The sequence below is a fragment of the Girardinichthys multiradiatus genome, chromosome 23, assembly GCF_021462225.1.
Source record: "Girardinichthys multiradiatus isolate DD_20200921_A chromosome 23, DD_fGirMul_XY1, whole genome shotgun sequence".
Lineage (NCBI taxonomy): Eukaryota > Metazoa > Chordata > Actinopteri > Cyprinodontiformes > Goodeidae > Girardinichthys > Girardinichthys multiradiatus.
In genome coordinates, this window is record NC_061815.1 from 36,432,748 (window position 1) to 36,460,182 (window position 27,435).

At 38.7% G+C, this 27,435-nt stretch overlaps 1 protein-coding gene across 14 annotated transcripts in view; it reads left to right on the forward strand.

Annotated features, from left to right (window-relative positions):
• enox2 (ecto-NOX disulfide-thiol exchanger 2) overlaps positions 1-25,308 on the forward strand; it is a 251,385-nt gene extending 226,077 nt beyond the window's left edge. For 12 of the 14 annotated variants that reach the window (XM_047354595.1, XM_047354597.1, XM_047354593.1 and 9 more), the window contains 6 exons: positions 941-1,128; positions 7,068-7,208; positions 12,844-12,900; positions 15,592-15,697; positions 19,134-19,219; positions 24,533-25,308. In XM_047354595.1, coding sequence (XP_047210551.1) covers positions 941-1,128; positions 7,068-7,208; positions 12,844-12,900; positions 15,592-15,697; positions 19,134-19,219; positions 24,533-24,664 — 710 coding nt within the window. In that variant the 3' untranslated portion in view covers positions 24,665-25,308. The remainder of the gene's footprint in view (positions 1-940; positions 1,129-7,067; positions 7,209-12,843; positions 12,901-15,591; positions 15,698-19,133; positions 19,220-24,532) is intronic. The other 2 variants (XM_047354590.1, XM_047354591.1) reach the window with 2 other exon arrangements.
• The last annotated feature ends 2,127 nt before the right edge of the window (positions 25,309-27,435 follow it).

Here is a 27,435-nt window from a genome sequence, read left to right on the forward strand (position 1 = left end):
GATGATAAAAATAAACTAACTTGGGTGTGAAGACGTAAAAAGCATGCAAGGTGTAACATCTGCAGAAAATCAAATATGCATTCTTAAATGCAGTCATGGCTGTCCTTGGCTTCTGCACAACCTGAATTAGGCCTTTCTTCCAAAGATGTTATTTTTCAGAAAAACAAAAGGCAGAAGACATAATTCATGTTTCTTTTAACTGTTTTGTAAGATACAACACCAAAAGTGCTCCAATTTCATTTGTGTTTTAGCCATATATGTTTTAATTCACAGGTTACTGGCAGGTTGATGTAGTAAAACTGAGAAACAAACTGCAAAACACAGATCTTAATAGATAAAATGACACAATCTTGGATTCAAATATGCAATAGTTGACCTAGATGTGGATAAAATCGCTTACTTCCAGCCATGATCTTCACATATCCCAGATTGTTTGACATACTAGCTTCTTTCATTGTGGGCTCATTTGTTTTTATATTTTTCTTCTGCCTATTCGTCAGTCTTTTGTCATTTTAATTCAGGTGGAAAAATGTCCTTCTGATCCCAATAAAAGGTGCATTGTAACTGTCTTTAGGGACAAAATAGAAGAAATAGGTGGAAAAAAAACTGTTAGAAGTTTTTTGGCTCCTGGGTGTAACCTGATTTATAAATAAACACAAGATCTTTTTCTGAATCTGTCTGTACTTTGGGAATAAGCTGAGATGCTTTTATTAGCAAGCATCTATCAAGTAGATTTGTTGTTATTCTGGGTTTCAGGATGTAGTGTCATAAAATATCTCAACATCTATACCTGCAAACACTCAAGAGAATAAAGAAATTCACAGTGAATGTTACCATCTAAAGTTAGTTTTTAGGTTTCATTTACAGAAACAGGCCAAACTGATTAGTGTCCCACAATACTCAGCATATTTCACATTGTTGTGGGTTTTAATGTATGTAGGTGTTTCCCAAGCAGAAGCCTTAAAGGAGGAGAACGACTCCCTTCGCTGCCAGTTGGACGCCTACAGGAACGAGGTGGAGCTGCTCAAACAGGAGCAAGGAAAAAACCAACCAGTAAGGAGTGAGGAGGACAGCACTCATTCACAGCAGCTCAGCTTTCTACAGCAGGCTCTGCAAGGCATGCAAAAGGTAACCCTTCATATGCGGTGGCCCAACCTAACCTTCCTGCTGTCTTACAGTATTTTTAATCCAGCGTGCTCAACTCTTCTGGATCTGGCCATCAGCACTCCATGACCAAGGACTGCGTTTTCTAAGAACGAGCAGCTAAAACACAATACTTCAGGACTTGCTTTTCTCTGGTTGAAGGCAATTTGATGAATGTTTCGATGGGTTTTATGCTGCGCTGCTGTTTTAAAAAGCACGTATATACATCTGTGGAGAAAAAACAAGATTACTAAAACAATTTTAGACCATTTATTCGAAAAGGAAAATGGAAAAAAATGTTGAATTACTTTTTCTTTTTTAAATGTGTTTTGAAACTCATAATGTTAGCACTGTACCGTATGCTATTGAAGCACTACTTCATTCTTTCATTTTCAAATGACCATCTAAGTGTTTATCCAAGTTGTAACCACTTAGATTGTACAAGGATTGATCACTGAAGGTTTTTCCTGTTGTCTATGCTGATGTTCAGAAATCGAACAACCTGTGACAAGGATGAACATTAGTAGATTAGACAGGCATGTGAAAAAGGAAACACGATAATTACAGGATACATTTAACAAATCCATAGATGGAATAAAAATGTAAACATCCAGGGATGGATTTGATGTGTGCAGATTACCTAAAAAATTAATGCCTTGCTAAAGTATTCACGCCTCACATCTTTTGTCAGCTTACAGCCACAAAACGCTGTGTTTTTGTTTGATAGACCAACACTGAGGAGTGCATAATTTTGAATTTGATGTGATAGGACTTTAAATTTTACAAATAATATTCTGAAAAGGGTCTGTTTTTAATCCACCCGCCCCACTCCGAACCTATTCATTTGCTGCAGGTACAGGTGCATATGTTTTGAGGTTTTTTTATTGTTTGCTAAATTTCTCAAGCTTAGTCAGATCTGATGGAGAGCATCAGTGAACAACAATTTTCAAGTCTTGCAGCAGTATCTAACTTAGATGTGAACTGGACTTTGACTAGGCCAACCTAACACAAATATGTGATTTAAAACATTCAACAGGAGGTCTGGCTGTGTGTATAGTGGTGTTTTTTTGCTGTGTGATTATTTTGATATTCCTGTATTTATTTCCACCCATCCTCCCATCAACTCTCACCATCTTCCCTTTGGCTGCTGAAGAAAAGCACGCCCCCATTATGAAGCTGCTGACATGTTGAGGATGATGGATTACTCTCTTTAATAAAATGTATAATTAAAGCAGGTTCTCCCACCTAAGCTGTGGATCTTTGTAGCTCCTCCTGAATTACTATTCACAGAAAAGCTGTATTTATTGTTAAATCTGACATACAGTTTGTCTCTGTTGCCCTGACATAGACCGGCAACCTCTCTCAACCCCAGCCACCCCACCACCCCTGCAAAGATAGGCGGGTATAGACAATAAATGAAGGGATAAAATCTCAATGGAATACATTAGATTTTATGGTTGCATGGTAATAAAATGTGGTTTTAAGCATTTTTCAAGGACCTGGATTATACTGATAAAAATAATAATATTCTATCTGTTAATTAAGAAAAATACAGATTTATCGAAATGATTTGCTTTTCAGGTTTATTGTAAACAACAAGCACAGTTTTATCACAGTTTCATCGATGCTCTAAAGGTTTCAACGATGGTATGTCACTGAGACTTTGGAACCTGAAAAGAAACTGAAATCTCTAGTTCACCTAATAAAAACAGCAGTTCTACTTCTGTAGTTTGCAGAGTACTAAGCAATGCCTTTCTACAGAACAGGTATCTGGTAAATTTAATTTTGATAAAAGTAAAGTGGCATTAAATAGACTGCGGCGTTTGTCAGGTGTCCCTTCTCAGCTGTCTTTCTTCAGTAATGGAAATTATGATCGACTCGCATTTAGAAGAAGAGAATCCATTAAGGCTGCTCTGTTCCTCTCTGCTTCCAGAGAGTAATTATCTTTCCAACATGCGTCTCTTTCTCTGGGTGTGTTTATGAAAAAGAGGAGGCGAGCAGATTAAATGAACTCGAAGGCACTGAAATTGGATACCTCGACCTGGCCGGGTCCACGAGGTGTTTCACAGTGGTCTTCTAAATTTGCAATAAAACATTATCAGCATGTATTGACAGCTTGTTACCTTCTCTCATCAGTGATGGTGTATCTAGCAATACAAGCACTCGGCTTCTGATTGTGCAAACAGTATTATCACCACAGGAGGCTGATCGTTTTTATCTGTGCTCAGCAGATAACTTTAGAGGCTGTTGACTCTTAAAGCTTTCCTAAAGCCAGTTCTCATACTTCATCTTGAAGCTGGACCTTATTTTCTCAATATTTGTCCAAAAATATATATGAAATCTGAAGCTTTTAAATATATGGCAGAAGAATAAAGAGGGTTTCTTTTTTTTTTTGGTTTGTTTTAAACATGCATTGCTGTTCACATGTAATGGCACTCCTGATAAAGATGTGTATAAAGTCTTAAAATAAATAATCCTTTATTGCAGCAGCGTAATGTCACCTTAACAAATTTAGAAAAATCCAACATAAATAAAGATTTTTTTTTTTTTTGATCACACAATTCCTGTTACACTTATCAATCTTCAAAATAAATGTAGGTTGAACATGTTTTTATCAACGTTTCCTGGAGCTTTTAATTGGTAATCTGTGATTTTCTTGGGACACAAATTTGACTTCCAGTGTTCGTACACAGTCTAGAAAGCATTTCCTTTAATCATTTTCCAGGTTTGAAAACATTTGGAAAAATGCTTTATTTTTCAGACGTTTTTTCTCTTACATTTTCTAAAGGATAAAGATCTAATAGTGCAGAACCTTGGCTGGTGATTTATTTTCAAATTGACATGGTTTGTCTTTCATTTGCAACACAACACCTTGATTTCAACACTTTAAGCATCAGTATTTTGTTTTTGACTTACTGACTGAACGTGTGCTTATTCGAACATCAAGTTTGCCCAAATTTACTAGTTTCATCTCCAGGCTTCAAATTCAGGTCAAAGTAGACCTAGACTATGCACTAAAACTGTTTTTCCTTGGATGTTTTGCAAAGGAAATTAAGGTATATACAGGTCCTTCTCAAAATATTAGCATATTGTGATAAAGTTCATTATTTTCCATAATGTCATGATGAAAATTTAACATTCATGTATTTTAGATTCATTGCACACTAACTGAAATATTTCAGGTCTTTTATTGTCTTAATACGGATGATTTTGGCATACAGCTCATGAAAACCCAAAATTCCTATCTCACAAAATTAGCATATTTCATCCAACCAATAAAAGAAAAGTGTTTTTAATACAAAAAACGTCAATCTTCAAATAATCATGTACAGTTATGCACTCAATACTTGGTCGGGAATCCTTTGGCAGAAATGACTGCTTCAATGCGGCGTGGCATGGAGGCAATCAGCCTGTGGCACTGCTGAGGTCTTATGGAGGCCCAGGATGCTTCGATAGCGGCCTTTAGCTCATCCAGAGTGTTGGGTCTTGAGTCTCTCAACGTTCTCTTCACAATATCCCACAGATTCTCTATGGGGTTCAGGTCAGGAGAGTTGGCAGGCCAATTGAGCACAGTGATACCATGGTCAGTAAACCATTTACCAGTGGTTTTGGCACTGTGAGCAGGTGCCAGGTCGTGCTGAAAAATGAAATCTTCATCTCCATAAAGCTTTTCAGCAGATGGAAGCATGAAGTGCTCCAAAATCTCCTGATAGCTAGCTGCATTGACCCTGCCCTTGATAAAACACAGTGGACCAACACCAGCAGCTGACACTGCACCCCAGACCATCACTGACTGTGGGTACTTGACACTGGACTTCTGGCATTTTGGCATTTCCTTCTCCCCAGTCTTCCTCCAGACTCTGGCACCTTGATTTCCGAATGACATGCAGAATTTGCTTTCATCCGAAAAAAGTACTTTGGACCACTGAGCAACAGTCCAGTGCTGCTTCTCTGTAGCCCAGGTCAGGCGCTTCTGCCGCTGTTTCTGGTTCAAAAGTGGCTTGACCTGGGGAATGCGGCACCTGTAGCCCATTTCCTGCACACGTCTGTGCACGGTGGCTCTGGATGTTTCTACTCCATACTCCGTCCACTGCTTCCACAGGTCCCCCAAGGTCTGGAATCGGCCCTTCTCCACAATCTTCCTCAGGGTCCGGTCACCTCTTCTCGTTGTGCAGCGTTTTCTGCCACACTTTTCCCTTCCCACAGACTTCCCACTGAGGTGCCTTGATACAGCACTCTGGGAACAGCCTATTCGTTCAGAAATTTCTTTCTGTGTCTTACCCTCTTGCTTGAGGGTGTCAATAGTGGCCTTCTGGACAGCAGTCAGGTTGGCAGTCTTACCCATGATTGGGGTTTTGAGTGATGAACCAGGCTGGGAGTTTTAAAGGCCTCAGGAATCTTTTGCAGGTGTTTAGAGTTAACTCGTTGATTCAGATGATTAGGTTCATAGCTCGTTTAGAGACCCTTTTAATGATATGCTAATTTTGTGAGATAGGAATTTTGGGTTTTCATGAACTGTATGCCAAAATCATCCGTATTAAGACAATAAAAGACCTGAAATATTTCAGTTAGTGTGCAATGAATCTAAAATATATGAATGTTAAATTTTCATCATGACATTATGGAAAATAATGAACTTTATCACAATATGCCAATATTTTGAGAAGGACCTGTATAGTATTTTCAAAAGCTACTCTTTAAAGAATCTGTATTTTACCACAAACCTTATTTGACCACTCCAAGAGTTATATATTTAGAAATTGGGACTGCTGAGTGCAGTGGAGTGCTATGTTCCGCTAGGTTCTCTAAGGTACAAGCGGCGTGACCATAAATAATGTCCGGGAATGGGGAGCGAACAGACAGGATTAATAATGTAAAATTTTATGTTTTTATTAATGAAATCCAATATTAAATCCCAAACTGAAAGGCAGGGAAAGGTCATTTCAAATAGCAGAAAAAACCGAATCTAAAAGAAAACTGCCAAACCAAAGGTTCACATTCGTACTCAGAAGGACCACTAAGGTGTCCCACACTAAACACCTTCTTTCAAAATCACCTTATCTAAAAACAGGCTGAAGCTAACTTTCACCAACATATCTGACAGTCCTCACACTGCCTAATGGCCAGCTGGTAAGGGATGCAGCTCCTCCCCACGCTGTCTGCTGTGCTCCTGATGAGAAGGCTGAAGTCATCTGATCTCAGTTGACCTGCTGATGACTGCAGGAGGCCCAGCACCTACAGAAAACAAAGCAGAGCTACGCCCAGAACGAACATGAACCTCTGCATGTAACAATGTGGAAAAGCAGCTCATACTTACTGTTTTGTATGGTGTAGGATCTGTGATGTTGTGGACCTTTTTTTTTCTGCAAAATTACGGTAACAACAAATATAACAAAGAAATATTGGGGCAGTTTTAAAAAAGTTTGTGATCTAAAACATATGATCAAATTAACACAAACATAGTTCACCAGACACAAGCTCAGGTTCCCAGAGGACCCAGGACTCTGGAGGATCTAGAGAGATCCTCCAGAATCAAAAGGAAGAGTCAAAGGTCCCTCTCTGTTTATGATCCAAACTATTCAAATGTTTTAGAAGAAGACTTTTTTTTGGAAAAATAATAATTTATTCCTCATTATATAAATGTACCACAATTAAAGGTTTTAATTTTTAGATTTGTTTTGGTTGAAGATTATGCTACTGCAACAGAATAGGTATTATTATACATGTTTACCAGGGGTGTTCATTCGTTATTTCATTTATTGCATTTTGAGTTTAATGCAATGCATTTTTACTTATGTAAAGTTTGCCTGCTGATCAATAATGTGTAAATTGTGATTATTATTTTTCCTCTGCTCGTGTTTCTTTACGGTTCGTTAGTTCTAAGCAACATTAATGCCTTAATGTTTGCTCTGTTGTTTGTGAAGCAACTGTTAAAAATGAGGGACGAACTGAAGCAGCGGGAGGTTGAGCTGGAAAAGAGCTTGCAGGACAAACAGCAGCTGAAGGCGCAAGTCCAGAACTTGAAGGAAGGTCTCCAGAAGCTGCAGAGCACACACACAATGAAGGTCAGTGTGATAGATGGCACCTTTCACCCTGCTGGGTTTCACCAGAGCCGGCACAGCACGTTTACTTGATGTGCTTCACAGTAGAACTCATCTGTGGGTTATTGTTGTCATTGTTCAAAGAAAAAATGCTTTAATCTGCACTTTCATAAGAAAGATATTAGCTGAGGATGCTCAGGAGCATGCAAATCGTGAAAGAAATTAAAGGACTAAATCATCAATAAACCAAAGGAGCAGGAAGTGGATGTTGTAATATTTAGATTATTTGAACCATTTTTCTAATCTCATCAGAAATCCCAAAATACCTTCTTTGCATCTTTCTATCACTGAAACTGTATGAAAGCCTGCAGTATCTGGCTTTTTTTAGTGATCCTCTTAATTTTCACCTTAAGTCTTATTTATTTTATGTAAATTGCATTCAGCTCAATTTTCTTATTAGAGCTTTCTAGTTTTAGGTGTCTTGTTAAAATTATTGCCTCAATTTGCCTCTTATTTCCTAACAATAAAAAGTAAAATTAACAAACACTGAACACTAACCATTCCTGTGATTGCCTATTTTTGTTTATGTATGTCAATGTTTTTCAGTTTATGTTGTATTAAATTAATTGCTCTTTAAATAGGAAACACACAATGGGCTTCTGAATAAAAAGTAATTATTGCCTTAGAATTTTAAAGCAGTTTCTTCAGAACAGGAGCTATTTGATCATCAGTCATTCTTTTGCACTGCAAGAACAAAGCTATAAATTAGTTTTTAACCATCTAGAACTATGAAACAAGATCTCTTGTCATCCCTCAATTATTTCTTATTAGCTTTTAAGGAGCAAGACTTTCTTAAAATCTTTTAAATTAATTTTTAATAATGTTTTACAGGCTCTCTGAAGGTCTCAAAGTGTGTTTCTTTGGTTTTTAGTTGCTTTTTCACCCATTTTCTGCCTATTTTTAGAATTGTTCTAGCCACTTAACTGTGATTTATTCATTGTCCAAGCATAAAATTCCTGTATTCTGTGGGTGCACCAGTCTACAGAACAGAAAACCTGAGCAGATAAAATAATCTGTGCACTAAAGGAAAGAATACTGCTTATTCTGCTATGTGTGTATGTGATTCAATGACATCACGAGCCGCACAATACTTGAGGCGTTCAGCCAGCACATTCAAACACAGTGGACAGAATAAGTAAACACATTTAAGGGAGGAATTTGATTGAAAACATGCAAAAAAGATGAAAAACAAGAAAAATACAAATGGACATAGTCCAAAGATGAGTTGCATTTTCCTCATGTGATGTCATCAGGTGTGTGTGTGTGCGTGCGTGCATGCGTGCGAGTAAGCTTGTTTTTTGAGGGTAGATCATATCGTAAGTGACTAACAGTCTAAACAAAATAGTAAAACATGACATGTTCTATATATGTCAAACTACTTAAAAAAGAGTTAAATTTTTGCAGAAAAGTCTAGTTTGTAGCTTTAAAACTGTCTCACCTGGCAGCAGGTATACCTGCTCACATGTTCTCCATCGTTGCGTGTGTGTGTGTCGCATACAAATCACGTCATGTTAGTTTTCAGACTCTGGGGCCGCCGTGTTATGACAACCACACGAACATTGAGGTGGTACCGTGTGGAGTGGAGTGAAGCCGAGTTGGTACTAATGGAATAGGGCCAATAGTAGTAGACCAACAGATGATCTGTTGTGACTGGGAGGTGCTACATCCAGAAGAGCTCACTATAATCTAAACCAGTTTGTCTCAGAGCTGCTTTAGGAGCCTGAATAATCATTTACAAACACTCCTGCTTCATTATTTATTCACTGGATGTGTTCCTTGTGTTAAGATGCGCATTTGCTAACACAACTGAGTCTAATACTAATTAATGCCCAGTTGTTTAACTACCATGCTGAATACTCAGTCTGAGTGTCGGGGTCATTTTTCTCTGGTAGTCCCATCATGTTTACTAATGTTTCAGCTGTTGTACCCTATCCTCTGTGTTCTGCTATTTGTTTGCTATTTGTTTGTTAATGTTCTCTCTGGCTCTGGTTAATGAGAGCAATGGCTGTCATATTGAGCCTTACCTCAATCACCTCTTAAACTGATAATACAAACTAAGAGCTCTCACAGCTCATGAGGACTCCTCCGTGAGATCGCCGGTGGGTTTCATATAACCCAAAGCTGAATCAGGAAGTGTTGTCAGAGGCCATCTTCAGAGGGACACTTGTCAATAGCTTGTTAATGGTGATGAGTTTGATAAGAAATGTGTCCTCATGACTGTGAGCTGAAGGGAAATATGCTAATTAAAATTCCTGCATGCTGGCAAACTTGAATCATGAAAGACAGTCTCATTACAGGCTAAAAGACAAATCAATTTTAGGGTTTGGGTTTCTCTGAAGATTAGCAGACACTGTGGGATGATTTGTCATGTTGAGGATATTTCTTTACGGCCTCCATTCTCTTTCATTGGTGCAGTGTCCCTTCTGTCCCCAAGCTGTCACCGCACATTACTCTTGCGACTCACCTGCAGGTCATTGAAGAGATTAACCTTCTTATTATTACGATCAAAGCAAACGTTTTCATCAGTTTTTATTATATTTTACTGCTGCTATTGACAGTTTCCTGGTTGATTTATCTGTTGGTATGCTCTTTCTAATTAAATAAGCACTTCATACACTATTTGATTTAATTCTGTCGAGTTGAAAGGCTTCAGTCTGACATACTGAATGGTGCCACTTTGCAGATTCTCTGACTCTTACTTTGAAGTGAACTTTTAGGTTCTCATTTTTTACATAGCGCAAAATGGATTTGAAATGTTTTTTGTGTAACCTCAAGTTAGTAAATGCACTCAACAGATTCAACTTGTTTATTATCTATTTAACTAAAACAAGGTCAGAATAGGCTTCTGAAACAATGTCCTGATGATAGATGAGACCAAATCAAAGATGCTTGGCCATGAAACCTTGCAATTAAACCCTAGCACATCAGTACGAACACATCTGTAAACCATGGTGGTGAAGGGGTGAGGATTAGGGCTTGTTTTCCTGCCACAGAACCTGGGCACATTGCAGTTAAGTTGACTATGAACTCCTCCATATACCAGACTGGTCTGGTGTCGGTTGTCTGTCTGACAGATGAAGCTTTGTTCAAACTGTGTCATCAACATGAAAATGATCCAAAACACACAAAGTCTTCAACAGAATGACCGAGGAACGTATGAACAGAGGTGTTCTGGTAGTCCAATCAAAATCCAGACTTCTACTTGATTGAAATGCAGTACATAGCAGTGCAGAACTGAATGCTACAAGCCTCAATGAACTGCTAAGAAGAGCGGGCCAAAATTCCTCCACAGCGATGTGGGTGACTAATAGTCAGTCCAAAAACAAATAGTTATTGGTTGTGAAGGCGGCTCTTGAGGTCATGTTTGAATGCACTTGTAAAGACTTTTTCAGTACCTTCTGATCTGGAAAACTGTAGAAATAAAAGAGGGTGTACTTACTTTATTATGAATGTATACAGAGTATTTTTACCTTTGTCACTTTTACCTAAAAACATTATCTGGAATATTTCCTTTTCCCTGTAAAAAGCAGCTTTCAGAGCCTGTGAGTACGTTATATAGCCACTCTCATTAAGCAGAATGGGCTGTTGTGATTCAGGGTGGCCCCATATCAGATCGTCTGACAGCTCTTTGTTGGTCCATCTGACCCAAATGTACTCCTGACGTAAAAGTTATCAGGGTTTTAACTTTCTCTTAAGCTCTGTTCACAAATACACATGAATATACAAGTATAAAAACTTTAAAGAAGGATTTTCTCAAAGTTCATTCTGTTATCTCTAACATTTAAACTCCTCTTATCCTGCAACAGTGAGAACTGTGGTGCTTCACTGTGAAAACTGTAGCCATATGCTGCAAACTGGTTCAATATGAACATGCTGACACCATAATCTGAAGTCATGCTGCAACAAAAAGACAATTAAAAGATGGGTCTGGGCTAAAATATAAGAAGCCAAACATTTACAGAAAATATAAAACATATAGTTTACTAAAGGTATTAGTCATTTGAGGCTAAGTAATTCATAAATAAGAAGGTGAGGTTTTCTGCTAAAAATGCATGGGCTATAAATTGATCAAGTCAGGAATATATTCTCCAAAACAATTAATGATCAATTCTCTAACATACAGAGATTCAGGACAGACCAGTACAGATAGTTGAAACAAAGCTGAAATGGTTAAATGAAGGTCATCTTCATCTGTCTGACAACACTTCATTAAAATTAAACTCATTTCTTCCTCTGGATCACTTCATCGACTCGACAAATATTACACAAAAAGGAAAATAAAAGATGCTGCAGCTTTTTTTAGCGACCCGCTCATTAAGACTAAAGCAAAGAGACGAACAAGACCTCGATTGTTTGCAGCTTAAAAAAGAACCTTAAAGTAATAGAACAAAACATTCCAACACATGACTCCCATTTTCCTGCGTTTTAAAGTAATCAATATACAGTATTTGACTGACTGGAACCTGTAAATTTGTTCATTTCTCTTTTTTAGTAATGGAGATGCACCGTTAAGAATTTTGTGGCCCATTTCTGTTCCGTTATTTGCAAAGATCTGACCTGCCAATTACGATTTTGGCCAATTTGCAATCACTCTTGAAGAACTTTAATATTAGATACCAGAACATTACTCAGTGTATTTTTTGTAGCCTTCCTGTCATGAGTATTAATCAATATAGGTTAGGGGACATATTATGACACAGTATGTTTTAAGGAGCAGCTTCTGTAAAACTGATTAAAGTCAAGATTATTATGGACTTCACATTTTAGACTATCTTTAGTATCATACATTAGCCATTAGCTCATTTAGTGCAGCTTACATTACTGAAACGGTATTATGTATGCATAAGCCTAAGAGAATTTAGACCATTAGAGATCTCAAAGGCTCTTTGCATTTGGAGTTGAAAACTCTAAATGAGTGACTTTCCTGGAAACATTCACCTCTACTGTTATCTACTGAAAGGTTTGCTCTCGCAAAGCCTGAATGAGCCTCAGATATTTCTCAACGTGTCGTGGAAACTTTTTGGGTTTTTATTAGCCTCTTACATGTTGGTGCTTCCTCTTACCTTATTTAAAAAAGCCCCCTGATACTGAAAAGAGCAAACTGAGTCTTCCTCCCTCAGTAACAACATTTGTACTGAAGAGTGTTGTCAACCTTGGTATGGTGCGTTCACTGACGAAAACAGGATCAGATTCTTGCGTTTCTGGCCGACTGGCTGTCTGTCAGGGAAGATCAAGCTAAAATATTTAGATTCTGGTCAACAGTGGATTTCTTGGTACTTCCGTATTAGATATATTATGATCAGGTCATTTGATGTGGATTAATTTTCTGTTTAATGGTTAATTGGATTATTGGTTGGTTGGATTTACTAGAATGCATCCATTCTCAGAAATCGGGACTCAAACTGTTGTATGTTTACCAGATGACTCTTTTGACTCAGATTAGTTCATTTTCTCCATATGGAGTTTAGTGATTCAGCTTAGCTTGTTTGCTTAATTTGCACTTTTTTTCTGGACTGTATTTTCATAGTAAAAGTGCTTGATTATGCACCACCAGACTCTTCATTCCTGTTTTTTTTCTTTTGTTTCTCACATGTTGCAGTTGGAGATGTCAAAGTCAGGTGATGGAGGCAGTGAGGAGAGCAACAATCAGACTACTGTAAGTGGAAAACTTTAAGCCCTTTTTACCCATTAGGATTTTCATTTCAGTTTTTATGTTTGTCATCCTTCTGCTTATCTCTTTTTCTTTGGGCTGCTCCACTGACAAAACAGATCATTGCACCCTAAAGTGGTTTAACGTTCTGTAACTACATTTGTCATTGAATTAATCGCCCAGACACAGCCGAGATCGGAAATAAAGGAGCCGTAAAAACTAAAATGCCTTGCACATGTTTGCGTCCACACTCCCACACACTGTTGCGTCGTAACAGTGTGTGATGAATAGATTAAAAACTGAAAAGGGCCACCAGGCATCCCACAGCATAAGTGGAAACATTACACACAGTAATATGTTGGACAATAAACACAGATAAAAACTCATCTGCCTTTTCTCTGCTACCTGTCAGAGATCTGGAGCAAACAGTTTAATCATTTACCTTCGAAGTCTCCTCCCTCTGCCTCTGTTTGCTTCCTTAAAGCTTATCTCATTTTGTGACACTTTGTGTGTGTGTGTGGGTGTGTGAGACATCTATCCCTCTGTTAGAAATATAACTGATGTCTGAATATCCTCTTGAGCTTCATCTGTATCTTTATTGTTTCTCAGGATTGATGCGCTGATGTGGTCAAAGCTTCTGATCTGTTCTTGTCATATATATACTGTCAGAAGTTTACATACCTTTTTTCCTAGGCATGAGTATAATCATTTTAAGCTATTAAAGACATTTAAGCCATTCCCATTTTCAGCCTGATTATTAGACGTCAGAAAAATATTTTATTACACATATAGTCAAAATTACATGTAAAGACTCAAATATAAAGATACGGGGTGTACCTTCTTTTTATTTGGGATAAATGTCCTTTAGCAGGTTGTAAAAAAAACAAACATGTTTGTTGTCACCCTAAATAAGTGGTGTAATTCTGGGGGAATATTTGACCAGTCTTCCTGGCTGTATTAGTGGAGCTCTTTAAGTTGACTGGTTGGCTGACTTGCTTTTAGATGAGCTTCATAAATTTACAATAATATTCGGTTTAGTTTGTGACATGATTGCACCCCGGTCACCGTTACAATTTTCTTTACTCTCGGGGTGACTATTTGAGTTTGATCAACACAGTAGGGTGTTACAACAGGACAAGGTTTCAAAACACATCCTAATTAGTTTTAGAATGTATAAAGCAGGCTAAGATTAAACTAGGTTGGCCATGACCCTGACCCTACTGAAGATTTATAAACTCTGCTTAAAAGCCAGGTTCAAACCAGCCAGTATGAATGAGCTCTACCTATTTACCACTCTACTAAGAAGAAGATTGTACAGACTCCTGCTCAAATAGCAGGTTTTTATAAAGTTAGATTTCATTCAATAAATTGTTTAATAACCTTTTCCAACTGTTTCCACACAGAATTTTCAGTTTAGCTGAAAGGAAACAAAGCAGTTAGGAGGAGAAATGTGAAAAAATAAAACAGATGCAATAACCTGGTTGCATTCCTTTGGACACCCTTAAGCTAAAACTTTGTTGAAGAAAGATAAGACTCAAACCAGTCAAGGGGATTGCCAAGAGGCCAACAGCAGCAGTATTCCTGCCAGGCACAAGTTGTGTCAACAATCTCCTGTTTTCTCCACATGCCTGGAGTAGGGCTGCAAAGCAGAACCCTTTTTAGAGAAAACATCCAAACATGGCTTACATTTTATAAACACCTTCTGGGAGAATTAGTTTTGGTCTGAGGAAACCAAACTCCACGTTTAGCACAAATAAAAACAGCCCATCAACCAAAAAAAAAAAAAAACTACCTAACACCACAGTGAAGCATGGTGGTGGCAGCATTATAATTTGGGGTTATTTTATTTAGATCTCACTGGGGGTTTTGTTGGATACTAGTAGTTCCAAATGTATGTTAGTTTTGGACCAAACTTTCCAACTATCTGCTAGAAAGGTGAGAGTGAGGATGGATTTCATTTTTCAGTGTCGGAGAAAGTCCAGTCATCCATCTAAATCAACTAAGAATTGCATTTACCGGGAAGAAATTAAAGTTTTGGAATGGCCTAGCCAAAGTCCAGCAATTGGACTGAAAATCCATGAGGTCACTTGAAGAGGGCAGCAGACCACAGATTTCATCACAATCTAATAGATTTGGAGTGATCTTTACAAGGTAGAATGGGCAAACTTGGTCAGAATAAGAACTGGGATGCTGCCAGACTTTTTACAAAAAGTACTGAAGACTAAAAGTGAATCAAAAGGTGCTCCAAATAAGTATGGGTTAAAGAGTGTTCAAACTTAAGCAATGAGGTAATTGCAGCAGGATTAGATGTTTTTAGTTGAATTGAACAGTGGGAAAGGTTTTGAAAGGATTTGTCATGGTCTTATTTGTATAGAACATAAACCAGGCATTTTATCAGGGGTGTGTACACTTCTCAGTGCCACTCTTTGTGTATATTAGATATTTTTGATTATGTTGAGGTGTGGATAAGAAACAAATACAGTAAAATCAAACCTGTGCACCTCCATAAAAAGAACATCTTAAATAAATCATAAAAAATAAAATTGCATGTGAAATTAATGATGACTGAATGTAAACTACCAGCTAGCTCTGTATTTCCATATGGTTCTTAAGCTCTTATCCTATTTGATTTGTTTACATCAGCAGCTAATGGCTGATTTATTCATGGGCTCCCTTCATGTGTTTTTATGTTTGCAGGAGGCCAGACCTTCAGCAGTGGTGTCCTGCAGTCAGGAGAAAAGAGGTCCCACAGAGAAGAACCCAGCTAGTCCCATTCACTCCGAGAGGGAAGCCCTGCTTGTTGGTAAGCTGCCGCCACTTACACATGAATGTCTTCATTAAGGCTCAATTTTAGTGAAATGTTCTGTGCAAACTGAAGTTGTGTTGTTTCTTTTTCACACTTAAGTTATTTTCAGAGTCTTTTTAAAGCAGTTTCAGTTAATTAGCTCGTTCTACAAAACAAATCTCAGAATTAAGGCATTTGTGTTTTTATAAATGTATTAAACATAAACCCTAACAGGCCGTATTTAACCATGGTATGTAGAAACTGCTCTTCTGACAACCGACAACAACTTCACTAATAGGTTAAGTGGTCATTTTCAGGTCTCTGTTAGGACGTCCCACCGGGTCCACAACCGTTTCCTAAAGTTACTTCACCGTTTTCTCGTCATTTACTTCAGGTCATGGTTTGCTTATAATACAAACATTTTCCTCAGTCTGAAACCCAGTGCATTCTGGAGGTGGTTTTACTTAAACATTATCTGCTATTATTTTTCTCTATTCATCTTTTCTTCCTGACAAACTAAATATTTAAAAAGTCCGCTTTCACTGTAGCTAGGACTTATTATTAAATTAGGACTATCATCACTGTAGGGTTTCCTATAATAGAGATTATTGTTGAATAAAAGGAGTCTTTTTGCTTCATGAAACAAAAGGATTTTGCCATCAGTTCATTTTGGGAAAGTGCCAGTTGACTATTGTATGATAGTTGGTGAGCAAATCCTTCTCTTTGTTCCTCTCAGAATCAGAATCATCTTTCCTGGCCAAGTTTCTGTGCACAAATGAGATTCCTGTTTTTTGTTTGTTTTTGTTTGTTTTTTTTTGAATGAGACAAGATACCCTGCAACAATTTCATCGATCCTCTCACCTGGATCTGTTGCAGCGCCAAGCAAAAGTGTTTGCTGCCCTTAAGCGTTTCCACGTTTCATAGCCCCAAAACCAAGATGTATTTAAATTGGATTTTATGTGACAGATCAAACAAATTTGTGTATAATGGTGAAGTGGAAGGAAAATCAGACATGGTTTTCCAAAATGTTTCACCAATAACAATGTGAAAGGTGTGGCATGAATTTCTGTTTTATCCAATACCCCTAAACAAGATTGAGTGCAACCCACTGCCTTCAGACGTCCCCCAGTTAGTAAATGTAGTCCAGCTGTGTTTATTCTATCTCAGTATGAATCCAGTTGTTCTGTGAGGACCTCAGAGGTTTGTTAGAGAACAAACAGTATAATGAAGACCAAATAACACAGCAGGCAGGTCAGAGATAAAGCTGTGGAGAACTTTAAAGCAGGGTTTGACTATAACACAATAAACCAAACTCTCAATATTTCACAGAGCAATGTTCACCTGACAATGGAAATAGTTTTGCACAACTGCAGACCTGCCATAGTAACCATGCGAATGGTAACATTGGAGGTACTGCCGATCTGCGGCTCAGGTGGGATAATCAGGTTTTTCTGGTGCACTCCACATATCTGGCCTTTTTGGATGATATGCAAGAATGAAGCAACTGTGAAATAAAGCTACAAGAAACCCCGTTTACCACAAGCCATGTATAGATAAAAAAACATGTGGAACGTGCTCTGGTCAGATGAGACGAAAATTAAATGTTTTCTTAACAACTCTATTCCCATGGTGAAACATGTTGGAGGCAGCATCATCCTGTGTGTTTCACTGTAGTAACAAAGAAAATGGTCAGAGTCGATGGGAAGATCATTGGAGCTAAAAGCAAGGCAAATATGACTTGCGGGGGGGTTGCAAAAAACCTGACTAGGATGGAGATTCGTCCCAAAACGTGCAGCTAGAGCTATGGTGAAATGGTTTAGATCAAAGCATTCTTGTGTATTATGACGGCGCACCTAAATTCAATCGAGACTTAAAAGTTGATGTTCACAGACTCTCCCTGCCTAATCTGACTGAGTTTGAGTTTTTTTTTCCAAAGAGTCAGCAACAATTTCACACTAGATGTGCAAAGCTGCTAGAGACGAACACATTTGCATTTTTGAATATTTATTAATAAATAAACTTGAAAACCATGCATTATTTTCCTTCCACTTCACAATTATGCGTTATTTTTCTGTGTATGTCTGGCGCATAAATTCATAATTAAGGGGTGTAAGAATCCTTCTGATGTTTTACTTGCGGCCCTTGTAGCTTAGTTTAACTCTGACATACAGAACTGACTGTGACACATTAGACAGACACGTGCCTCTGTAATTATGTTCATTTAATTAATTGAGCCATACACAGATCAAGGACAAGCAGAATTAACAGCCACTGTCTGAATACATTTGTAAATTGGATATTTACATGCCCTGTTTTCAGTAGTACAATTTGTACTGTTATTGTATAGAAAAATTGAGTTATGAGGGAAAATAAAAAGTAATAAAAACAAGCAATGGGAAAAAACCTTTGTTTATGCCTTTCAGACAACATGCATTATCATGTCACATTCCTAGCAGTACACAAATGATGAGGTTTTGTATTTGAAGTAATTGTAGTCTATCCTGCAGACTGTGTTGTATTTACATAGTTTGTGTTTAGTTAATAGAAAGCCTGGTGTCAGAGTGCAAGCTGCAGATGCTGCTAGATGGCTGTTTGAGTTTGCAGACTGAAGGAGCTGAAGCACAAAAAAGGAGAAACACGTGCAGTTTCTGTTCATTTCTGAAAAAAGAAAGCAAGCGTTATTCATATTTTAATGTACCAAGTTGGAAGGAAGATAAATCTCAGTATGCAGCTGAAACATGCTGGTAATCTACAGTGACACACACACAAAGTGCCTATTTACAGTTATAGAACATTTTTATTGGGTCTTTCATGACATACATGCAGAGCAAAGCTGTTTTCCAGCGGGTAAATTCAGGCAAATAAATCACTCAGAGATTTGGACTTGTTGTTCTATCTGAGTGCTCCATTAAACTCCCATTCAGCTGAGCAGCTCCAGACGAGGACGTTTTTTTGTGCTCGAGTATTGATTGACCTCCTGCAGGTGACAAAAATGAAGTCTTGGCGCAGCGTTTTCCCTCTTAAAAGCTTCAAGTGACGGTTGTGTTTTTGCTCAGCCAGAAGCTGTGCAGATTGAAGTGTGTTGCAGCTACATCGGTGGTTAGTGAACGTAGAAGGAGATCTAGCTGTCCTCTGGTCTTCCTCTGCGAGCTGATGGCAGATGGTTTGTTTGTGCTCGGGGAGCGCGCAGCTTTGATCAGAGACAACAGCATCAAAGGCACCATTAAACTCTCTTTCTAATCTGGAGCGACAATATACAAGAGGCTTTTAACAGTAATGGGACTCAGGGAAGAAGTCGCTTAAAGCCGGTGATCCACTCAGCCCGAGGAGACGGCACAGAGTTGGAAAAACTGGTGCTGCGATACATCCCCTGGTAATCTGTCAGTGTTTAATGGTTGGGTGAAGCTGGAAGTTAACATCTTTGCATGACTTGTTATTATTTTTCTTACTTCAGGGATCATCTCCACCTTCCTGCATGTCCACCCTTTTGGAGCCAGCATCGAGTACATCTGTTCCTACCTGCAGCGTTTGGACACAAAGGTAACGCTCTCGCATGAATCAAAGCTTCCACTGAGGAGTACTGGAACCGTGCTGCCCTTTGGTATAAATCTAGATTACATGCATTTGTACAGACAGGCATGTTGTGCTGATACATGGGCTTCTATGTCCACTCAAACTTACTGCAAGCGGACCTCCCTAATGCTTTTTGCAGGCCGTTCCACAGAGGTGGATGGGTTTACCAGAAGTTCTTTAAAACAAAATCACTTTAAAGGACAGTTTGACATCCTCACAGTTACTCACTTTCTCTCCTGCTGGGAAATAAATGAGGAGATGCGTAAAAAATAGGACCCCCATTAAACGTATAGTTTTTTATTAAGAAATGTTATTAAGAAATAAATAAATAAAAAAACAGGAAAGGTTCCCATGTTGATGTGTAATTTTATATTTTTATTTCTGTAAAAGAACTGTACTTAATTGCGCTTAAACATCAAAAAAATGAACCTTGTTTTACTCATTAAACAAAAGATTTTAACAAAATCTGTTTTGTAGCTGAGGAAAAGGTTTGGACACCCTACCCCTTAAGAGCTGGTGTTACCCCGTTTAGTGGAAATAACCTCAGTGAGATGATTCTGGTGGCTATCTAGAGTCTCTGACTTGCCCCACATCCCCCTGTCTCCTGCATGTACAGTCCGTCCCAGGCCACTCCACAGGGTAAGATCTGGACTTCAACTGGGCCCTGAACCTTCCATTTCTAATGCTGCATTCCATTAATATCCGAAGTTGGAACTGGGAAGTCAGCGATTAAGTCATCTACGAGTTGTAGCATTCCAGTTTCCTGCTTATTTTTTGTTCGTATTGCTAGCAACTGTAACAGCAGTCTTCCAACAATAACAATGACATTAACACTGGTCTACGCAGTATTTTGTGCACATGAACATCACTGAGACATCTTGTCTCAGCACTGTAGTGTTTATTAGTGTACAAGTAGTACATGTACGACTGACTAAATGTTGCATAAATAGCAAAGAACTGATAAAACCAGTCAAAGTAAGAAGGTTTTACTACCATTAATGCCAGTAGCAGCCATCTTGAATGCGGAAGTCAGGGATGGTTGTGTTGCTCCAACTTTCCAACTCGTAATTCCGACTTACGGGGGCGTTGCAGTTGAAATTTCCTTCTCACAGGTCGGACATTCCGACATCCAAGTACAAATGGAACGCACCATTAATTTACAACCAGTGTGCAGATGTCGATTTACTGGTGTGTTCAGTGGAAAGGGCTTTAAATCAGGAGACTCATGAGCTGCTGCAATCTTCTTTTTGAGGGACTCAGGTCTTACAATCTTATCAGGGCGTTCATTCTCACTTCAGCAGTCAGAGGCACACCAAACTAAATGTCTGAGGTTTAAACAGGGCAAACCTGCTTAAAAATGCTGAGCAGCAATGTTCTCATCATGTTCTCCTGCTGTGATACACCTGTCTGTAGTTTTAGCCATTTTAAGTGGGAATAAATGTGAGCGTTGTCCTTGTTTATTTTTCACCAGAAATCATGCTTTTTATTACATTTCACAGAGTTGTTAAAGGTCCCTTCTTCTGTATATAATTAACTCTGTTCAGAATAGAAAACTGTAATGATGAGGATGAGCTAGTCAGACTTTTTCAAACTGTAAGAAAATGTCATTCCTGGCATTTATAAAGCTTAAAGGGATAGTTCTGATTTTTTTTGTGAGGATTCGTGAAAATATCATAGTTAACTTGTAGTAAAAGATGTTGTATTTCAGTTATTTAGAATAGTTCAACAAACAAAATTTACCTTCCACAGAGCCAAACTTTAATGACATTTTGAAAGTTTTTTGGATCAGTATTTTTCTGAAGGTCTTTCTTTAAATGTTTCTTTAAACCAACACCTAATTTATTTTTTCCTGAAGCCACTTTAATGTATTTTTTTCTGAAAGGGCAAATGGGTTTTTCAGAAAGTCAGTCAAATATAGGCATACAACATAAGTCATAAAAATTTTAAAGATGGTTCTAACAATCCACCATGTCACAAACCCAACAACTTCCTAAAGTAAAAACTAAAGTATTGAGTTAAGACCACCTTGGGTTTAGCAGAGAAATAGCAGACACCATTTATAAAGATTTCTTTTATTTAAAAAACCAAAAATAAATACGACACAGCTTGATAGGCAGGAAATAGTATTTTCACACCATATATATGATTCCCAAAGAGCCATTAGCTGAAAACCTGTCTGTACAGTAGATGATGCATGTTACCCAATAAGATGTCAGACATAGGGACAAGAACTGGACGAAGTCCAAGAAAAAACAGCAAACACTAGAACTGCAGGTGCAGCTTAATAAATTAGAATTATCAAGAAGTTAAATTATTGTAGTAAATTATTACAGAAAGTGAAACCTATATATTATTTACTTTCTTACACAAGGATACATTTCTACATTTATTTCTGGACATTTTGATGGTTATGGCTTACAGCTAATGTAACCCCAAAGGTTGGTGTTCCAGAAAGTTTAAATATTGCATAAGGCCAAAGGTTGTGTTATGGCCTCCGCAATCATGGTTAAGACTGCTGACCTGATTAGACAGTTGTCAAGTCACCAACTTTTTTGCATCAATCATTTCCTGTTTTCTCGATCAAGAAACATAATTTCATCCACTCTGAGCTGCAAAAACAGGAAATTGCTCGCTCTGACATTTGCTTGGCCTTTATATTTTCCATTAGAAGTGAAAATCTTTTGTAAAAAGATTAGAAAAAGTGTCTAACCGCTAAATTTTTACCATAAATTTGTATGTGTTGCGGGCGACGTAAAATCAATCTGAGGGCCATAAATGAAACCTTGGTTTAAATGTTATATGATTAGCTTAAAACAAATGTATTGTTAGAGAAGCTTTACCTTTGAAGACTTTGTTTCTGACTTTTCTCATGTTTGACACCTATGCTTCTCGCCATCTCTGCCTTGTTGTGGGTTGTCTCCTGATGCCAGAACATATTAAAACCAATCCATCAGTTGGTCACTGGAAACCAAGCTCCATCTCAGTGCTCTGGCATTCGTTTCTGATGAAGTGCAGCCACATCGTCTCATCTTTCTGATGAGGCTTTTATGACTCCTCTTTGGCACTTCGATTGCAGCTTTCAAATCACCACCTTTTAAGCGTCACCTTCAAAGAGTGGAGCTAAAATTAGTTTCCATCTGTGTGATTCTCTTCTACGAAAGTATTATCAACTCATCATTTCAATGTTCAATTTGTCATCATTAAAAACTTTTTCTTGTCCACTACAGAAGTTGCTGTAGTCTGTCTCTATATTTTCATCACCAGCTTGACTCATTCTCACGTATGCAGAGAATGTGACAGTCCTCTCATGTTTTTTTTATTTTATTTGTCTGCTTTATGTTCATGTGTTGCCTCATGCGCCCACGTTTCTGTCTGTGTGCGTCTGATTTTATATTTTTTTCCCTGTGCATCTGTTGTTTCTACGCTGACTCTCCGCCACACACACCACGCAGCCCACAGAGTTTTGTCAATATCCTTGGCTAGACTCCCCACCTCCAAGCTCAGTCCTTTGCGCTAATTTAGTGGCTCCATACACACACCGCTTCATTGTCAAATGGCAGTCCTGTATGGTGGACCTTAATGTGTCTCTGTATAAACACTGAGCATGGACAACCCACAGATTAATTCAAGGCAACACAGGTTGATTGTAGTTTCTCAAACAGGTCATTTTGATGTGATCGGATGGGATTTCTATTGGCCAACAGATCGTCAGTCCACTCATGTCAGTGGATGGTTTATAAGTGCTGATTTGGTGTGGAGTCCGAGAGAAGAAAGCATAGGAGCAACTCAGTGGGGTGACACAGGGGAGTGAAAAGTATTTTTACGGTCGTTTAAACCATTTGCTTGAGAGAAAATGTTTCTATGTGATTAAATAGGAGGGTTTTCTGAAAACAAATAATGGAAATTGCTAGCTGGGGATGCACTGAGGGATATGATCAAAGGTTGTGGATGTGTGCACAACCCTGTTTAAATGCCAAGATTTTGTGACATTAAAAATACGACCATGGCGCGGCGCTGATGGTGTAGGGGTTAAGCGCGCGACCATATGCAAAGACTACAGTCCTCGAAGCGGCTGTCCCGGGTTCGAGTCCCAGACCCGGCGACATTTGCCGAATGTCTCTACCCCTCTTTCCTGTCTGCCTACTGTCAAAAAAACAAATAAAGGCCACTAGTGCCGAACAAATATCAACAAAAAAAAAATACGACCATGATAAATCATTTTTATATCTTTTGCAACCTTTCATGGGGCTCGCATCCTGAACAATTTAACTGAAAAACAAACAAATCTGTTAGAGGGACAACTGTATTTATCTCCGCGCTCAGCCTTTGTTGGTAGGAGCCTATCAGTATGTCATATTTTGACATGGAAATATTAGCAGAGATTTTATAAATAATTGATTTTGAGGACATCTCTTACCCAGAGCCCTCCTTAAGGTCAACCCTAGATTGTGATATTGTTTAAGGTACAAGTATGGTGGGTCACATATAATTGTCCAGTTGCATTGTCTACTTTAGCCGGATGAAGATAAAAATCATATCCACAATTTTCTACCAAATGTATTTTTGGAAAATGTGGCTCTATTGGGAAGAATCACTGCCCACCTCTGAGTTACACTACCGGTCAAAAGTTTTAAATACACTTTCTCACTTAATGGGTCTCTTTATTTTCATGACTATATTTACATTGTAGAATCTCACCAAAGGCAACAAAACTGTGAATGAACACATAGAATCATATAGTAAACAAAATGTGTAAAATAACTCTAAACATTTTTATATTTTAGATTCTTCAAAATAGCCACCTTTTGCTTTGATTACTGCTTTGCTCTCTTGTTATTCTCTCCATAATCTCTCCAGGTGGTCACCTGAAATGGTTTTCCAAAGAGTCTTGAAAGAACTTCCCAGAGGTTCATGGAGAGACGGCCCGAGGTTAATGTTTCAGTCATCACAGCGAAGGGCAGCTACTTTAAGGAACTTAAAATAATAAAAAAAACATATTTAAAGTTCTTTTAAAATTTTTAATTTGCTACATAATTGCATATGTGTTCATTCACAGTTTTATTGCCTTCAGTGGGTATCTACATACAATGTAAATAGTCACAAACATAAAGAAAACCATTAAATGAAAAAGCGTGTCTAAAACTTTTCACCGGTAGTATATATGAAAGTTATACAGCTGACATCGGCTCATAATAGCAGAAATTGAAATAAGTAAAACAAAATATTAGTGTAAACAAAGCACTCCTGACATGTGGACTTGTTGTGTCTCTGTGTCTGCAGATTAACCCCAGCGAGGTGGAGGCTCTCCTGTCCCGGCTGCCCTGCACCTTCAGGCAGGAGCTGACTGGTGTCGGAGCAAGTTTGGAGAAACGCTGGAACTTCTGCGGCTTTGAGGGCATCAAGAGCACTTAAACTCTGTGGGTGACACCTCTGGGGCTTCAAGGAGACGACAGGCAACACAGACTCTGTAGCAATGTGAAAGATACAGTACCTAGCTCACAACTATCAAAGACTGAAGTCTGACTGTACAAGGGACACAGAGGACTGATCTCAGATCATGCTGGAAGGTTCCACGAGCACTTCAGGGACTGTGTAGGTGGCAGAGACTTTAAACATCATCGCTGATGATGTTGAGACCAAGCACCTATGATTAGAAGCTTGATCTCCGAGTTCCTGTGCATCTGCAAAATATTTTTAGACATGATGACTCCCTGGGAGTCACAAAGGAGCACCAGTTTCTACCGTCACTGGATCATTACATAGTTTTGCCCACAGGAGCAGAACGTTGTGCTTTTGGAGCCTACACGTGACTGTGTGGTGTCAGGTCAACAGGGCTAATCCAGGAGGAGATCAGGGCATGTCCTCTGAACCCGTCGACCTCCTTCTCTTCTCTTTGCTGTTGCCAGTTTGTAACATAGATCAAAAATGAATATATTTCTTCATTTTCTGTGAAGGCTGTCAGCAGTTGCATAGACTCATTTGTTGTAAGACATTGTAAATGCTTGGATGATATTTTTGAATATAAAAGACATTTGAATATAAAGAAAAAAGGCAAAGTGTCTGTATTTCTGTGCATCTGGCTAACAGGTAGAGGGTTGTGTGAGTGAAATGCACAAGACAAGTAGACTACCTCTAAGTTTGTGCTCATTCTTGCTTGAAGAGCTGTTTTTTTCTCATTTCCTTTATCTATCAGGAGCTGTACTCAGAGCTGGGTTTAGAAGCTTACATAAGGGCATTTGTGTCTTTCAGAAGCCAATTAAGCCCGTCTGTCAGCCTGGCGAAAGGCAGAATGTTCGCATCACACTTAAGTGGGAAGCACACCTAGGGGAGTTAATGATGTTTAATTGGAGAGGCAGTTGGTGTGTGTGTGTGTGTGTGTGCGCGCGCTTTTTGGCACCAAGCGAACACTAAACTGTATTGTTTGTGTACTGTGCCTGGATCCATATATTAAATGGTTCTACAACTCTTCACAGAGTGGGGAAGTCGTGTTCTGCACCTCCAGCACATAGAGAGCTCACCAGCGCCAGGACTGGAGGTTCCCCCCTCCCCAAAAACCCAGTCAGACATTCTTAATTTGCCGCCACTGGGCCATCTGGTGGCAGACTCTGTTCCCCCATTGCTCTGGGAAACAAAGATTTATTATTATGCATGATTTGCTCTCATTTGGCCTCCTCAGCCTCCTGCAGTCACGGCTTTTGAAAAATTAGCGCCTGTGCATCCTATTCTTGTAGCTAAATTAATAACCGGGTGTATATTTTAAAAAGGCCATTATTTGCTGTACACGGACCCATTTGGACGAGCTATGTTTCTAAAGAAAGCATTTTATGATTAGGACATCAGTCATAAGTTGTATATAGTTGGTAAACACTGTGTAGTCACTTCTACAGTGTCTTGCATAAGTGTTCATAAATTATAAAAGTTTAAAGAACCAGGTCGGCCTCATTTCTCCGATACCCTTAAATAAAATCACTTGTCTTCAGGGTTTTCCTATATTACAGAGTCTATCTGTGTGTCATTTTAATCTCTGTATAAATCCAGCTGTTCTGAGAAGGCCTCACGTTTCTTAGAGAACATTAGTGAAAAAACAGCATCATGGAGACCGAGGAACAGAGCAGACATGTCAGGGATAACCTTGTGAAGACGTTTAAAGCAGATCTATTTTATAAAACAATATCCCAAGCTTTCCAACATCAGCTCATGCGGGAGAATCTGTAGAAATGATGTTAATATGGTGGTTTATGTCCACATTTTTCCAGTTTCTATCTATCTGACAGAGCACTTGGAATTGTGCGAGATGTTGCCTGTGCATCGCTACGCTTCCTCTCCACGCTGCATGAGTCGAGCTCAGCAGAACATCCCCGATGACAAACTCCAGCACACCTCACACCGACCTCTTCTTTCTCCGACGCGCTTTACCTTTCTGCTCTCACTGACACAAACAAAACACCTATACGGCGCTTTCTAGTCTTTCAAAAGCTGCTTTTCTGTCAAGAGTTTCCTCTCAGCTGAGCTGCCATTCCCACGCCCTGATAGACTCGATGCGCTCACAGTTTATCTCCTTTACAGCTGTCTGTGATGGGAGCATGAAGACACAAACATGCTTGTGATTGTGCTTTAGGTTCTCCGGCATCACACGAGGAGGTAAACAAAGACTAATTAAATCCACCGGCAGTCCCCGGTGAGCGCTGCTCTCCGTTTGCTGTTACCTTCTCGTTAATGTGACAGTGAGGAGCCTCCTCGTTAATTCAATTCAAGGCCTTAAGCAAGCAAAAGGGGGCAAGTCACCTCCCCGGCAGTAATTATGCCGAAGGAGGACTCTTTCCTTGTAAAAGTACTGTGAGGGATATAAGAGGATGTCCTGAGGCTTCTGCTGATGGTAAACCTGAATAACCTCTGCTCTCTATATCCTAAATTTCAGGTTATTTGTCATGTTAGGGCAAGATCTCATTTGAGACCATGCAAATCTGGAGTTTGACCTAATTCATAGCTTCAAGGCAGCTTTTGAAATTTTGTTTTAAAGTTAAGAGAAATAAAAGTTATTAGAGTGCACAGCACCTTACAAATAGTGCTATTTCACATTTTGTCACGCTGCAACAGCAAATCTGAATGTATTGATCTTTTAGGCGACAGATGAAAGTGAATAATTGTGAAGCGATGTTTTTCTCTTTGCAAATAGAAATCAG